Consider the following 17,143-nt stretch of genomic DNA (forward strand, 5'->3'; position numbering starts at 1 on the left):
GTGAAATGACTAACTTTATTGTTTAGCTTTCATGTTAGAGTCACACACATTAAGAGACCGGCTGCTATATGATCGATTTGAAAGTGTGGGTATAATAAATTGAGTCTGCTAAACATCACTAAGCATGTGCTTGAAATTGGAATGGGACCGGCTGCTTTATGATCGATTGAATTGGTTACTTATTAATCGAATTTTTTACGGATGTACACATGTCTCCATAGGAGTGCATCACTAATTTTTTACATATTAATCGAATTGGAGAGTCTAGTAGGAGTTAGCCTTTTGAAATGCACATTGGCGAAGGTAATATCATAGGAGTGTGCCAAAATTAGGCCCTCTCAACTTAAAAAAAAAAAAAATAGAAATTTGTGACTGTTGGAAACCGTTGCAAGCCACTTCAAAACTATATGAAAGCTCTTTTTATTTTTTATTTTTTTATGATCGTAAGGGATCGTCGCAATATTCTCTACGACAATTGTTGCGTCTGTTCCCCGAACTATCGCAAAATGATGCAACGACACCAATTTCCTCCACCGTTGGAGAACCGTCACAAATGATTATCTGCAACCCCTAGAATAGTTGCAATCCATCATTTTAGCAGTCACGGACAACCTTATTTGTTGTAGTGAGCATAATCGTGAGCAAAAAATCACTAACTAAATTGTGAGACTTGCAATATAGAACCGAATCGAGAATCACGCAAAGTCACAAATGGACTAACAAGAATCTCATACAAAAGCAAACATAATCGCAAGATCAGACAAGAGCGAATTGATTCTTAACAAGAAATCTGAAACCAAAATATGGAAAAATTATTCATCGTGACCAAATTCAAGTAGAAATTGATCTGAACAAAATGATTGAAGCGGAAAATCTATGTATCTCTAAAAAAGAAAAGGAAAATTGACAATCAATATGGGAATTATTGGTATTAGGGTTCTTGAATAATATTGATATTTTATTTTTATGTTTTCTTAAAATCGTAATTGATGAGGTGAAAATGATGGACCATGTAGATACTATTATGTAGAACCCATGTCATTGATGAGCAAGTCATATCATTCAAAAAGTAAGAGAACCAAAAAAAATCGTTAACTTTCTAAATAGGCGGACAAAAACATAATTTTAAAAAATAGGATATCAAAAGTTAACAAACTTAAAAAATAAAGAAATCAAAATTATATATAAGCCTTAAAAAAAAGTATAAATAAGGGACTTGGCATGCAATAATAAGCATTACCAAACCAGAACCCTTTGCATAGGCCTTGACTACTTTTTATCTTCTTTCTCCATAATGAACTCACAAGACTTCCTGAAGGGAAAGACTATTTTAGTGACTGGCGCAGCTGGCTTCTTAGCAAAAGGTACTATAGAGCAAAGTTTGTAATGTAATTAATCATTTAAAATATCACTATATTATATATTATGATCTTTGAATTTATTTTTATGCATATGCAGTTTTTGTTGAAAAGATATTAAGAATCCAACCAGAGATACAAAAACTATATCTACTCCTCAGAGCATCAAACACTGATTTGGCTGAAAATCGTTTGCGAAATGAGGTGCATCGTCAATCTTCATTTCTTTACATTGTGAATGCATCATAAAGAAAAAAATAAAATTTAGAAAATGCTAACAATAACTTCCAAGATACTAGTTAAGAAAGTAAATAAGCTAAAAATATCTTAATCTGAGACGGAGGGAGTAGCATTTATCTTCTGACTTACATTTCTTGAAATCTCCGATACCAGGTTTTTGAAATTGATTTATTTCGCGTGCTGCGAGCCAAGTGGGGTGAAAATTTTAGCTCTTTCATATCAAAGAAGGTTGTGGCAATAGCAGGAGATGTTGCTATTGAAAATTTGGGAATAAAAGATGAAAAGCTTAAAAGGGAGATATTTGAAGAGATAGACCTTCTTGTCCATTTTGCTGCCTCTACCAAATTTGACGAAAGGTGAAATCTAATTTTTTATAAAAAAAAAAAAAAAAAAAGAGTTAATATAAGAGTTTTTCTATTTACACCCCATGTTTTTCTGGTTGCACCCAAATTTTCTTAAAAAAAAATTATAATACCAAAATTGCCCTTTTATATAAATTTTCTTAAAACCCTAATTTTATTCATTGTCAGTGAGTTTCACCCTCTTTTACCCCACAAAGCGATTGATCAAACAATTTGATGTTCAATATCAATCTCCATGAAAATTAAAGAGTGAAAATATTTTTCATCCATACTCAATTGGATATAAGTGAGTGAATTTCTTCTTCTATTTGCTAGTTTCAATTTTTTCCTTCAACTGCACTGATGCACTGTACCATTACGGTTTTAATTTACATTGGCAAGGTTAACTTAAACTCAGTTTAAGTAGGTTCATGTAAACTTAGTTTACATGAACCTACTTAAACTGAGTTTACATGAACCTTCTTAAACTGAGTTAACATGAACCTACTTAAACTGAGTTTACATGAACATACTTAAACTGAGTTTACATGAACCTACTTAAATTGAGTTTACATGAACCTACTTAAATTGAGTTTACAAAATCGCAGAACTGTGAATCGCAGAACAAGGAAAACACAAAATCAGAACTGAGAACCCATAACAAGAAAAACACAATCGATTGAAGAACAACACTTGCTAACCTGATTTGCTTCGAATTTTCTTTGAAATCATGAATGGACGTGAGAAAGTATGGTTTTGAAAATCTTCGCAGAACACAATCGATCGATTGGAGAATTATGGTTTTGGAAGAAGGGTTTTGGGGTGTAACCAAAAAAGAAGGAATAGGCTTTTTGAAAATCAAATTTTATGAAAGGGTAATCTTGTCATTTTAGGGTGCAACCATGATTAAGTAGGGTGCAAGTAGAAAAACTCTTAATATAATTGTTGTCAAATATAAATTTAATTATTTGAGATATAATATTTCATTTCTCTATAGGTTTGACATATTAATGGCTGTTAATACTCAAGGTGCTTTGCATGCCTTGAACGTCGCAAAGAATTGTAAAAGAATAAAGGCTTTTGTGCACATATCCACCGGTAAAGTATTTAACTGAATTTTCTTCAAGTAAATTAAAGGCCAAAAACATAAAATAAAAAAATAAAAAAAAATAAAAAAATTATTCTCTAAGTATATATATTAGAGAAGTATAAAATTGGAGATAAGTTACATTTTTTAGTTTCCTCAGAAAAAAATTCATGTTTTTGTCTTTATTATTATTATTATTTTTTTTTTTTATGATTCAACTTTTTTATTAATTAGTTATAACATAAACATTATAACTTCTTTTGGCATGTATTCATTAAAGCTTATGTTTGCGGAGATGCTAAGGATGGAGATAGTATAATTTTACGAGAGAACCCATTTGAGATGGGTGAATCTCTAAAAGGGACCTCAAAATTAGACATACATGAAGAAATGAATTTGTTGGAGAGAAAATTAGCTGAACTCCAAGCAATGAATGTGGATGAAAATACAATAACATGTGCAATGAAGGATTATGGAATGGAAAGGTTCATCAATTTCAATTTCAATTATTATTTTTTTGGTACAAATCATCAATTTCTATTCTATTATATTGGTTTAAATGAAAATGAAGTGTTACGGTCCTTCTATTTTAAAAATCAGTTTTTTATTCCTTTATTTTACTTTTTTTGGAATTTTAATCAACCGTATCATCTTTTGGACATTTTTTTTTTATGATTTTACATATTTATTTATGACGTGACATCAAGTATTAGGTATATTTTTTATACATAGGTATCACGTCATAAACGAGTAACAAACATAATATAAAATGACGAAAAAAAAAGTATAATAGAGTGATCAAAAAATCGATTTTATAATCAAAGGATCAAAACTTCATTTTTTTTGAAAAATAAGGGATGAAAAAATGCTTTTAAGCCAATTCTATTGTATTGTTCCTTTTTTACCTTTTTCTTTTCTAATAGTCTAGAATTATATATGGTTATGTATCTAATATATGTTACTTTTTGTGATCCGATTTAAACTATATATAACGGAAAATAGAGCAAATTTGTATGGTTGGCCAAATACATATACTTTCACAAAAGCAATGGGGGAGATGCTTTTAGTTCATCATAAAGATAATGTTCCATTAATCATTATACGTCCCACAATGATTACTAGTACAAACAAGGATCCCTTTCCTGGTTGGATTGAAGGTTTAAGGTATATATCATATTCACACCACTCACAAACGTTAAAAGATTAACTATTATGCACTGACAGTCTACTGTAATTTTCCCCTAGAAAAACACTCTGGTATAAAAAAAAAATATATTATTTATTACAAAATTTAAATATTTCAATTTTTAATGCATTTTTTTTAATAGCCAATTTTCAATGCATTGAATACATTTTGTAAAAAAAATGGGGTTAATAGCTCTTTACCCCCCTGTAATATAGGTTATCTCCGGTTTTCCTCCCTGTAAAATATTTTTTTTGATTTACCCCCTGTAAATTTTATTGTTTTGATTTACACCCCTAATAGGCCAAACAAAAACCAATTTTTTTTTCAAAAAATTTTCGTTTTTGTTTGGCCTATTAGGGGGTAAATCAAAACAATAAAATTTTACACGGGGGTAAATAAAAAAAAAAATTACAGGAGGAAAAACCGAAAATGACCTATATTACAGGGGGTTAAAGACCTATTAACCCAAAAAAATGCATTGAATATATAGAATTTTTAAAAACTTGCTATTTAAAATCTTTAAATTAAACTTAATGTTTAAAATCTTTAAAAAATGCCCTTAAGATATACATTAGGGTTTCTCATAGTAAATACTTATGGAGAATGCTAACAATTACCCTTGAAGCATTGGATAAGGGGATAAAAATAGAAATATAGTATTGGAAAATAGTGAAAAGTGATAAATTTAACTTTTTATATATACCAATGTGCAAGCTTTTATTAGATGTAAGTTTCTTGATGAATTATCGTTTTTAAAATTGTAACAAATTGTTTTATTTTAAGGGACAGATGATATTGTACTATGATTGTTATGTTATTATTTTCTCTTTCACCACCTTTGCATTCAGATCCTATAATTATTTAAACTCATACTCCTTCCAGTCACATTTATAAGTAAAAAATATATCTTTCGATTTTTTTTTTTTTTTTTGAAGGATTCTTTAGATTCTAAATAGTTAATGTATTAAATCATAGATTAGATACATTAGTTACTCAATATACAAAAATTGTTTTTTTGTTAATATATATGAACGGATAGAGCATAATCGTAAGCTCAAACAAATTGTTTCTTTATATATGAATTATCATGCACTAACAAATAGCTTTTACTTATGTTTACAGAACTATCGACAGTCTGATATATGCCTATGGTCATGGGAAAGTGAAATGCTTCCTTGGTAATCCCAAGACAGTCATAGATGCAGTAAGTGTATGGGTGTATTCTGATTTTTTTTTTTTTTTTTTTTTTTTAAGCAAGTTACTTGCTAAAATTTCACTTTTTAAAATAAAAAAAATGAGGGGGATTGGAATTTGAACATCGACTCTTAGCTAATAACCTATATGTAATTTATTTTAAAGTGATGATAGGCAAACAACCTTAGGTGGCAAACCCCCTTGTACACCCCTCTATGTGGCATTTTTAATTAATTTTATTAAGGATAGTTTTGTCCATTCCTGTTTTTTCCTTCACCCTCTCCAAACATGTTCTCTTTCTTTATCCATCCACTTCCCTCTCTCTTCTCCCCCCCTTCAACACCACCTACCTCCTCCTTTCACTCACCGACCACCGTTAACACCACCGCCTACCACTACATCGCAATATCTCTCACGTTCTCGTCTTGCCTCACCACCACCACCACCTTTCTCTGCCATATAAGCCTCGTATCTCACCACCGAAACATAGAACACTCACCGTCGATGGTAATGAATACGCAGCCCACCTCCGCCGCTTCTACGCCTCGTTTCTGCCGGCTTTGATGTCGAATCTTGCATCTCATCTCTCTCTCCTTCACATATAATCTCTCTCTCTCTCTCTCTCTCTCACTAAAACAGGACGGTGTAATAGTAGCATAAAGAAGATAATGGATGGGGAGGAGAGGGTGGTCGAGGCCGCCGGCCGGTGGAGGAGACAGTGAGGAAGGAGCGGTGGTGGTGGGAGCGTGCGAAACAGAGAAGAAAGATGGGCTGGTGTTGTGAGGTTTGATAGAAAGAAAGAGACTGTACTATTTTCTTATTTTATTATTATTTTGGTTAAATGAGACAAAAAATAATTGCCACATAGGCAGTGGTAGAAGGGTGGACAGATGAAAGGGTGTTGATGGATTATTAGCCTTTATTTTATCATATATAGTCAAGTCAGAGGCGCGTCTGAACTCACAATATCGATGAGACTAAATATTTTTGTTAAATACTCCCTCCGTCCCAAATTGTATGTCGCTTTGGAAAAAATATTTGTCCCAAATTATATGTCGCTTTACAATACCAATGAAACATTAAAGTTACTTTTCTCATTATATCCTTAACTATTTATTACTCTCTATTCTTTCAATTATTTAATTTATCTTTCCCATACAACTTATTAAGGACAATTTTGTAAAATAACTCATAATATCTATTTCCCACACAAAATTAATTATATTTCTTAATACGTGTGAAATGCCTAAAACGTCATATAATTTGGGACGGAGGGGGTAATATTTATCTTTATTATATTAAATATTAAATAGTGTTTCAATCAACCCTAATCTTGCCTTTATTGGCAGGTCCATTTAATTTTTATGAAAAAAGTGGTTTATAAAAAACCCTCCGGTCACTAATATAAGCAAAAATTAACATTTTAGATTCATTCATTAAACGATGTATAGTTTCAATCAACCTTAATCTCGCCTTTATTGCCGGGTCCATTTAACTTTTATGAAAAAAAATGGTTTGTAAAAAAAATCATCCAATCACTAATATAAGCAAAAATTAACATTTTAGATTCATTCATTAAACGATGTATGTGGACTATAATAAAGATCATATACATCATTAATTAAATGAATTTAAAATGTAAATTTTTTCTGACAATAGTGAGCAGAGGGTGTACATGATAGCACCTCAGAACTTTTACCACTAGAACACAAACATTTTGGCTGAAAAAATATTATTTTCGTAAGATTGTGCATGTCGATCACTCTCAATCATCACTTAGTTTGATAATTTCTATGAGTTTGAATGTAACTTTAAGGGTAATAATATAACCAATTTGATACTATATACTCCCTCTGTTTCAAAATGAGTGTCGTTTTAGCAAAAAAAATTGTTTGAAAATGAATGTCACTTTCAGTTTCCAATGCAATAATAACTTTTTCTTTTCAATTGTACCCTTCAATTTATACTATGTTACACTACTTCCAAAGTATTATTTTTTCTTTAATGAAAAACAAACCAATAGTTGATTAGGATAATTTGGTAAAATTGCTACGACATTTGATTACTTTATTCCATTCCTTAATCTCTGCGCAATTGGCTAAAGCGACATTCATTTTGAAACGGAGGGAGTATATGAAACTCTACAAAACTTGTACATCGCACGGGTTAGAGTCTAGTTAAATAATACTAAATTTAATAGGGTTAAATATGTTTTTGGTCCCTATAAATATGTCAACTTCTCGTTTTAGTCCCTCTAAAATTTTCCTTCAACTTTTAGTCCCTATAAAGTTTTCAATCTTCACTTTTGGTCCCTCTTTTAAAGTAAACTCATATGTAGAATTCATATTATTTAATAAAATTTTCCAGAAAAATTCAAAATATTATAAGAATGACTCCAAAAAAAATTAAGAATTTTTTAACAAAACATGAATTTAATATGAATTTTTATATTGTTTATGGTTAAAAATTCATATTTAATTTGTGTTTTGTTAAAAAAATCTATTTTTTTTTTAGGAATTGTTTTTAGAATATTTGACACATTTCTGCACAATTTCATTAAAAAATATAAAAATTAAATTAAAAATAGAGACCAAAAGTAGTGATTGAAAATTTTATAGGGGCTAAAAGTTGAAAGAAAATTTTAGAGCGACTAAAACGAAAAGTTGACATATTTATAGGGACCAAAAACATATTTAACCCAATTTAATAAGAGGTTATATAAAAAATAATCTTAGCAAACAAAATTAGATGATCGAATGAAATTAACAACCATATTGACTTTACTGAAAAAAACCACTAACATTTGTATGTGTCTTAGCACAAGTAACAAATGCCAATCGAAGTTGATGAGCAATGGGTGTGATTTTGGAAATGGTTAAAATTGATTTTTTTTTTTTTATAATTTGTAGTGGTACGGATATAATTGTTGGGGTTTGAGGTAAATTTTCTAATGTTTTAAATTATGAAAGTGAGTGTAGTATTGATGGGCTGGTTGCAGTGGACAGATTAAAAAAAAAAAAATGATATTTGTACAATCATTTTATGATAATTTTTGAACAATTCTCTCTCTCATACTTACATCATGTGTTTATTCTCTTTCTTCCTTTTTCTCTTTCTATTATTGTTGACCAATACGAAGAGAGAAAGAGAAGGTTATCACAAGAGTTGTCACCAAATGGTTGTAAAAATAGAAAAAATTTAGATGAACACCCTTTAATTATACACCCTGACCCTATTGTACACCCCATATATTATGGACATTTTGGTAAATTCATCTCACAATCATACTTTCTCTTTCATCTCCTTTCCCTTTTCCTTGCCACATGTCAGGATTTTGTGTGGGTGTAAGAGGTGTATTGCCACATGGGGGTGTACATGTATCACCACTCTCAAAATATCATTACTCTAAAAAAATATAAAAATTTGACCTAGGCTTTGCCACACCCTGCCTTTGAACATGTCCGCCCCAAGATAAGCTTCTCTCTCTCGTGTGATGAAAATACAATTTACTCTTTTATTGATAAGCTAAGAATTTTGTTAATGCAAGAACAAAAGTACTTTAACCTATTACAAACAATTCGATTATTTATTAACTAACACCTTTATTTTTTATTGCGTTCTTTAACTTTACTTTCGATAATGATATGCAGATACCTGCAGATATGGTCATCAATTGTGTGATTACAGCCATTTTTATTCATTCATCAAATCAACGTCCTAAGAATTTCATCTACCATATTTCTTCATCGTTAAGAAATCCTCTCAAATCATCTGATTTACATAATATTTGCCATCGTTATTTCATGAAAACACCTTGCGTAAATCAAAATGGAAAGCCAATAATCATTTCCAAGGGAATTCCGGTGAATAGTTTTGCTGTTTTCAACATTTATGTGTTAGTCCGATATGTCTTGCTACTAATGGTAAGTTGAATTAATTAAATATACATTTTTTTTTATTAAATTAATATTATATCCTAGCAACAACCTAATGTAAACCGTTTAATTTGTATTGGCTAATGTTGAAATTATTATACTAATAATTAATCATTTGTACATGTTTGACACTTTTTCAAGATCTTAAACTTGGTGAACAAAATATGTCGCCATAGCTTCCAAGATGTTTATGAGAAGAACAGCAGAAACCTTAGAATGCTGCAACGATTGGCAAAACTATACAAACCATATGTATTTTTTAAGTCCATGTACGTAATGTTATGGCCTTCAATTATTTGAAAATTTTATCTACCTAGGTTAATTTTATTCATAATCATGAACCATTATTTTATTTTCATTTCAGCTTTGATGACACAAACACTGAAATTTTACGGATGGCAACAAAGGGTTATCTTAAGATGGAGAATGAAGAATTTAACTTTGATCCAACTAGCATTGATTGGACAGACTATATGATGAATACACACATCCCTGGTCTCATTAAGTATCAAACAAGATAGTCTTCAAAATATTTCAAAAATGGTTGGCTTCATCTCTTATTAATCTATAGCTTTGTATGTGTTTGAATAAAACTAGTGTTGGATTGATGTTTGAATAAAATATTGATATTTAATAAAAATGTGTGAGAAAGCATGTACCTGAAAGAATGGAAAAGGTTGTTATTGTAATATGGTTGATTATTGACAATTGTAATAATTGAGGTATAAATTACTTCAAAATATATATATATATATATATATATATATATATATATATATATATATATATATATATATATATATATATATATATATATATAAATAATATTATTTAAGTATTCGTTGGGTACTTTTATTATTTTTAGACTTAATTTGATTAATTTTTCTTCAAATTGATTCGATCTTTTTGAGTGATATGTTAAATTAGTCACCATTTTTAGTGCATTAATTAAGTAAACTGTACATTTACACACAGTGAAAAAGGTTCCATTATTCTTTCTTTTGTTTTGTACAAGTAGGCCTAAGCCTAAATAAAAAACAAACTAAACAACAATCATTTTAGCCCTATTTTTTTAATAGAAGGTCAAAATTGCAACATTTTAAAATTTAGGGAACGAAAAGTGTTGTTTAGCCTTAAAAATAAAGAACTAATCAAAAAAGGCATTGCTCATAAACCACCAAAAGAGGCTCAATGTATGAATGACACACCTTAATCATCCAATTTGAACCTAATAATCGTTGGTTCTTTTGAATCAAGCTCGAGCCAGCAATGGCACCTAATCTATCGCCCATCAAAGTATTTGCCACAACTTTAGAGTCTACCTGAAACTCTACACCTAAAAAACTACGAAACCAATGTCAAACCAAAATTGATTAGAAGAACAAACAAGGCTTCTCTAATAAGTGGAACGACTCTTCATTGATGGATTCATCATTGATGGATGCAACGACTCTTTGCTTAGAAAGGAAAGATTATTCTGAATCAAGCAAGTGAGTAATGCTCTTTAATAGAATCATTGATGAACTTGAATAACTCATGTGCCGCTGACCAAATTTCTTCTCAGCAATTAATCAAACATTCAAAGACATGAATTTCTTCAAAAACGGCTATCTTAGCTTCAACTCTATTTAAAGGACCAATATTGATTGAAGGTTACGACATTCAGCAAATTGATGTATACATACTAAGTCTAACTTGTTCATATACTATTGTAATTATATGCATACTTGTTCTTAATATATACCTTGTCTAGAAACATTCAAAAGAAAAATCCATAAGGAATACACTTTAAATGTATTGTGCTTCAAATTTGTTTACTACTCCTAGAGTTTATGTACACTAGGGATGGAAAAAGCCCAGGTTGGGCTGGGCTTTCTAAGTCCCGAGTCTGGCCTACTATAAAAAGTGTTGGCCCGAGCTTGGCCTTTTGATGGTCGGATTAGGCAAGTGTACAAAATCGTTTATCAAGTAATAAAGTGATTAGTAGAGTATCGTATCAACATGGATTGTCGTTTCGTCCAAACAATTCGCGTTACTTATTTGGAAACAAAATAATAAAATAAAGAGTTGAGGGTTAAGAGATTTGCATTTTTTATCTGTTTGCAGCAGAGCATTTACCTGTTTGGTTGCAGATATGTTAGCAGTGGTTAGGATTGAATCCTCTCTATTCCTTTGTTGGAATTAAATAACAATAACAATCAAGTCACATTTAGTTATTCTAAGTAGACTATCTAAGTGATGAGTCTGTCGAGACGTGATAACCTAATCGATAGGCATGGCAACAAAACCCATACTCGCGAATACCCGCCCGAACCAAACCCAATTTGACGGGTTTTTCCCGCTTTGATTGGGTTTGAGTATGAGTTTGGGTTTTCCCCGATTTTAAAACACGGATACGGGAAGGGTAACGGGGATATAGGTATCCACCCCGAACCGATACACAAACTCGTCCCGAATGTATAAAATCAATTTAGAAAGAGAAACACAAAGCAAGAGTGTTATAAGTGGATTTTCACAAGATTTGAGAGAAATCAAGATCTTGTCTTTGAATCTTCACCTTTTCATCCAATTTTGCAAGGCTACTATGAAAATATGTAGCTAAATCTACCCCTTTGGGTTTAGAGGTACTTTATCAAGCTAATATGTACTCTTTTTGATCCTTAAATATATGGTTCTAACAATTTTACTTGATATTGTTGTTATTCTTGTGTTTTATGCTTTATTTAGGATTTGAAATGTACTTTTGAATCTAGGGTTAGAATAATATTCTATCAAAGCTTTTATTATAGACACAGGGTTTAGGTTTTGGTAATCATCTTTTAGTATCATCTTACGTAATTCTTAGTATGTTTTTCGATCATTTTCAGTAGGTTTTACCAACAAAGCAGGGGAGTATTAGAACAATTGTCTATGATTTCGGGACATTTGTAATGTTTTCTATATTTGAGTCTATAATTATATTCTTCCCGAAACATAGAAATTATAGGGTGTTTTTGATGTAATTCACGAAGAAATCATGAAGACTTTGGGAAGATCAAGAATGAAAATTCAACAGGCCTTAGAAGACTTTACAGAGGGAGAAATTTTGTTCCCAGGTCCCAAGACATATATGGAAGCAAATACCCAAAAGGACGAAGAAATGGAGAAAAAGGGCCTAGAGTGCACTCACATGCGCATAGGGAATGCACCATGTGAAGGCGAGAATAACACAGGGGGGGTTGAATTGTGTTAGTTTTTTCTTCTTTTTCTCCTAAGCTAAAAACACTAATCAGAAGCAGATAGAATTCCACTTCTTAAGTGATGTTCAAAACTAGATGCAACGGATAAAACACACACACACAGAGAGAGAGAGAGAGAGAGAGAGAGAGAGAGAGAGAGAGAGAGAAGAAAGACACAAAGCAATTATACAGGTTCCTTCCACAAACCGGAAGTCAGTCCTGTCCCCCTTGCACTTCCAAGGAGAGTTCACTATGTAATATCTGATTACAATTGCTCACTACTAAAATTAGCAAGAAACTTCAAATTGCTCAAGCACAACTGCAAGAGACTTCATCTGCTCCTGAACACAATCAAGAGACTTCTTAAGTCAAACAAAATTACAAGAAAAATGTTTGCGGTTGAACACTTGATATACAATCAGTGGTGTTCACAATACAAATCAGATACATACTCTTAAGACTCTAGAATTTCTAAGATATGAAATTTGATAAGAAATTCTAAGTGAACATTTGAATGCAGAACAATTTCAACAGAGTTTTGGCACTTGTAAATTGTTGTTGAGTCCTTACCAATCTCTAAGTCTTCACTCATTTATATAGAGGTGTGAAAGAGACGTTGTGAATTTCCAGCGCATTCAAAATAGAGTCGTTTGAAGTTTTGATCAATCACCAATGATCTTTGCCTGATATGGTTATTGTCCTATGAAGGATCAATTTCAAATGCATTTCCATTGTGAAGGAACATCTTTGCAGGCAGAGCTGTTTTTCTTGTCTTGTAGCAGAGACAAAAACAGATTAGTGGAGATAGTGGTTGTACACTTCGTACAATTGTACTTTGTCAACGCTCTTTGAAGAACAAGCATCCAATGCCTTCAAATCCTTTCAAACTAGTCGTTGCTTCACTTTTCCAGTCTTCTGCAATGCTTAGACGAGATTAAATCCATGAACATCCTTTGAAGCTTTAAGTCTTGCATCTCCTGATGAACTACAGCTTCTGGTGATTGTCAGCTTCTGATGAACTTGCTTCTGATGACGTCGCCACTTTCAAGAGCACTTTGTCTTCAGGAGCAGTTTTCTTCAGACGCTTTAAGCTTCCTTGGTTTGTTGATTCCATTGCTCTCTATTATTCTTCCAAGACCATTTTAAGATGTCAAATTTTTGTCTATAGTCCTGTACACTTGAACAAATATTAGAAAATCCAATTGACAATTTTTAATACCTTGTTATCATCAAAACTCTCAAAGGGTAATGTTAAACACATTTAGTTCCAACACCATGCACCTAGGGCATGCCATGGGCTTACTGCATGGAGTGTGTGTAACGCCCTATTTTAATATTTATTTATTTTATTGAGTTTAGAGTCTATTTTTATGACTTATGTGATTTATATGATTTTTGTGATGTGTTGTTGATTTATTAAGTGGCTTATTTTATTATTTAATAGAATAAAATTTGAAAATAAAATAAGATTAAGTTGTGGGGGCTGTTTTGGAAATTAGAAGAGTTTAGTGGAATAAGTGGCTTATTTTATTATTTAATCTCTATTACAGATTGTAATATTTCATAGTTGTTATTATCCAAATATGAATTGTAGAAACATTTCTCTTTGGAGCTTATTGTTTGGAAAGTATTTAAAATGGATTTTAATAATTCATAGTTCGTATTATCAAAATATGAATTGTAGAAACATAGCTCTTTAGAGTTTTTTTTTTTTTGACAAAAATAAATTATATTCATTTATTCAAATTGATACAGTATATCAATACAATTTAAATTTGCTAAAAACAAAAAGAATGAATCTGCGAACAAACTCACAGCAGCCATGTTAATATCATGAAGCGACAAAGTACAAAAGCCTACTCATATGACTATTTTCAAGTCTCCAGATCCGCAACGTGGACGAGAGTGGATTCATGGGATAGGCGCTGTTCCCTCATCCATGCATTAAAGAAATCTCAATTTGGAGAGATGACGGTACGGTCGAAATTATTGAGGCTGACCAAAGCTATTTTCTTGCTGAAGTGAATCATATTACAAGAAAAACTTTCGACAAGAATCTAGCAAATATTGCTCCATGTTCATCTGCAAAATCTTATGATACTAATCAAGCAGATGCAAGTTCTGTAAGACAACATCCAACTCATGGTTTCATGTGGGAAAGGGAGACTCTCGACACAGAACCTAATGCCGAAGATCTGAATTCCCTACTCTTAGGGAATGATGAATACAGTCATCACATCTAGGCAAGATTCTTAGAACATAATCACGGTTGTTTAGCCGGATCTTGAGATAAAGAAGGCCCTAGTGGCTGGTATTTAGCAAATGATGGTTAAGAAGTCATTAGCGAAAATACTATCGAAATACTTAGGTTGAAACTTAATTAAATGTTGGTCAATAGGCCACAAATTTGATTGTAACTATGATGGGGAATTAGTATCATTCCTACTTAAAATTAAATGGTGAAATTTGACATTAGTTGCCTTGACATTCAAAACTTTGGTTAAGAAACCAGAAGAAGTGGTTGAAACTAAAATAGATATAGTTCTTGTCTAGATCCTCTTGACAGGCTTGTCAATGGGAAAAACCAGAGAACTCATTTGAAGCTGCAATTGATTCCTTGGCCAACAAAGAATCCATCCTTGAACCTATTCTTCAACCTACTATTCCCAAGCCAGTTCTTCATGGTATTATCACATCAGATTCTGATGAAGATGATGAGAATGTTATGCATGTTGATAATGTTTTAGACTCATCTTGTACTTTTGTTCTTGAATCTTGCATCTGTTGAACTTTAAAACTTAGATGCACCAATCCCTCCACCTTAAACCATAAATGTCTCACCCCTCCTACCTTTTTACTAGACTCTATTGTATTAAGAGAGGTTTGTGAGAATATTTTTGAGGATCTGAACAGACTGGTGAAAGCTAGAAATGATCCAATTCACACTGAGAAGTATGAAGATAAGTGGACTGCTCTAAAAGAAAGAGTGGACACAGTTATGTGTGACTTGCAAAGGCTATCCATTGAAGCTCAAAATCAGTCTCTCAACAACTGGTTTAAGGAAGTTATCAAGAGTATGGAAGCAGTGGAAGTCAGAAGGAACATATTTTACATCTCAGACTCTCCATTCTTTCTAGATGCCTCTTCAATCATCACTTCAACTATCAAAGTGGATCTGAAACTTTCTTGGTTAACTAAGCTTCATGTCAAGCCACAAATTCCAATCCTTGAGAAACTGAAGAAGTCAGAGTCTGTAGAAGACAAAAGGGTTGAGAAATTAGAGCAAGAATTGTTTGAGCAGAAGATGCTGTCTGAAAACTTGAAGGGACAAATGGCTGAGATGAAAGAAGAATACAAGGCACGTGAAGAAGCCCAAGCCAAAAGATCAGATGCACCTTAAAGAAACAGTCAGAAGAAATGAAGGCAGTGATGGTGGAAATGATAGCCTTGATGAAACAACAGCGGAAACCTCAACAACCTTAGACTGCACACATATTTTCCTGTTGTTGTATCTATTATATGTTGTCTTATGTTTCATTTCTTTTGCCACTAATACTTATGCTTTATTCCTTCAAAAAAAAAAAATACTTATGCTTCATATCTTTTGCTCTGATACTTTAATACTTTTTCTTGCTCTGACAATATTTTGGTTATTATTCATTGATATATATATGTTAACCATGCTCTGATTTGTACTTAGAAATATCTCATGTTTTTCTTACTTATCTTTTTGGTTCTTATATTACTTTTTGTTGATGACAAAAAGGGGAGTAGATATAGTATACATTTAGGCTCTGAGCCTCACTAATTTAACTTAAACTAAAATTAAGAGAACTTGCTTCTCATCTTAATCTTTAATTTCATGTGAAATTATTTTGAGTGAAGTTTTTAAGTTTAAAATGAATTTAATTAATATGGATAGAACTCAGGGGAGCTTACAAAACTCACCTTAAGAACAATTAATTTAGGGGGAGCTTACAAACCTCAGACCCTAAAGTCAACTTGTTAATTAGATTAACAACAATTTGTTGTAAAATATTTACATAGAATTCTATCCAAATAATAATCAACATATAAAAACAAGAAATAATTAAGTATTAAAGAGAATAAACAAGAGAGATATCAAGTAATCTTATTGTGCTATATATTAGTCTATGACTTGGCCATCAAAACAGGTCCATCATTATCTTCCACTGACAATTCTATAAAACCTACACAATAGTAAACCGCTATATAACCTGAGGCGTGCTGATCGCACTGTCCTTAAGGATTTATCCGCCTCATAAGCGCAAATCCCCCAGGATTCAGTAGGCTCTTCTTGGATTGAAACCAAGGATTCAGAACTATCAAGAAGAAATTCTTTCAGGAGGATGTAACCCAGAATTATATGTCAGACTCATGAAAATCTATTCATGTATAATTTGAAGCATAAAATGTAAAGGAGGGATTTTTGTTTAGCCTGTGCATAAGTATTTATACCAAAAGAAAAAAGGTGTTCCTCCTCTTGATATTGATAGCACGTACAAGGAACATAAAACTCTATTCAAATTGGCAGTTAGCTTGTGAGCATAAATAGGCACAATC

At 31.7% G+C, this 17,143-nt stretch overlaps 1 protein-coding gene across 2 annotated transcripts; it reads left to right on the plus strand.

Moving 5' to 3' along the window:
- The first annotated feature begins 1,230 nt into the window (after positions 1–1,230).
- LOC11446986 (fatty acyl-CoA reductase 1) lies at positions 1,231–10,057 on the plus strand. 2 transcript variants are annotated; one of them, XM_003606166.4, is made up of 10 exons: positions 1,231–1,364; positions 1,459–1,562; positions 1,752–1,954; positions 2,937–3,037; positions 3,307–3,511; positions 4,029–4,190; positions 5,335–5,416; positions 9,057–9,329; positions 9,483–9,610; positions 9,706–10,057. In XM_003606166.4, the coding sequence occupies exons 1-10, from the start codon at positions 1,295–1,297 to the stop codon at positions 9,860–9,862; spliced, it is 1,485 nt and encodes a 494-aa protein (XP_003606214.2). In that variant the 5' UTR covers positions 1,231–1,294; the 3' UTR covers positions 9,863–10,057. The 2 variants fall into 2 exon arrangements, with proteins under 2 accessions (XP_003606214.2, XP_039689686.1); XM_039833752.1 differs by lacking the exon at positions 4,029–4,190.
- The last annotated feature ends 7,086 nt before the right edge of the window (positions 10,058–17,143 follow it).

Source organism: Medicago truncatula, chromosome 4 (assembly GCF_003473485.1).
Source record: "Medicago truncatula cultivar Jemalong A17 chromosome 4, MtrunA17r5.0-ANR, whole genome shotgun sequence".
In the NCBI taxonomy this organism is placed as follows: Eukaryota; Viridiplantae; Streptophyta; class Magnoliopsida; order Fabales; family Fabaceae; genus Medicago; species Medicago truncatula.

What these genes read in the sequence shown, in the direction of transcription:
- LOC11446986 (XM_003606166.4), top strand. Translation starts at nt 1,295, where the DNA reads ATGAACTCACAAGACTTCCTGAAGGGAAAGACTATTTTAGTGACTGGC. An exon ending in TCTACCAAATTTGACGAAAG is followed by an intron (nt 1,955 to 2,936) that starts GTGAAATCTAAT and finishes ATTTCTCTATAG; the next exon opens with GTTTGACATATTAATGGCTG. An exon ending in GATATGTCTTGCTACTAATG is followed by an intron (nt 9,330 to 9,482) that starts GTAAGTTGAATT and finishes CACTTTTTCAAG; the next exon opens with ATCTTAAACTTGGTGAACAA.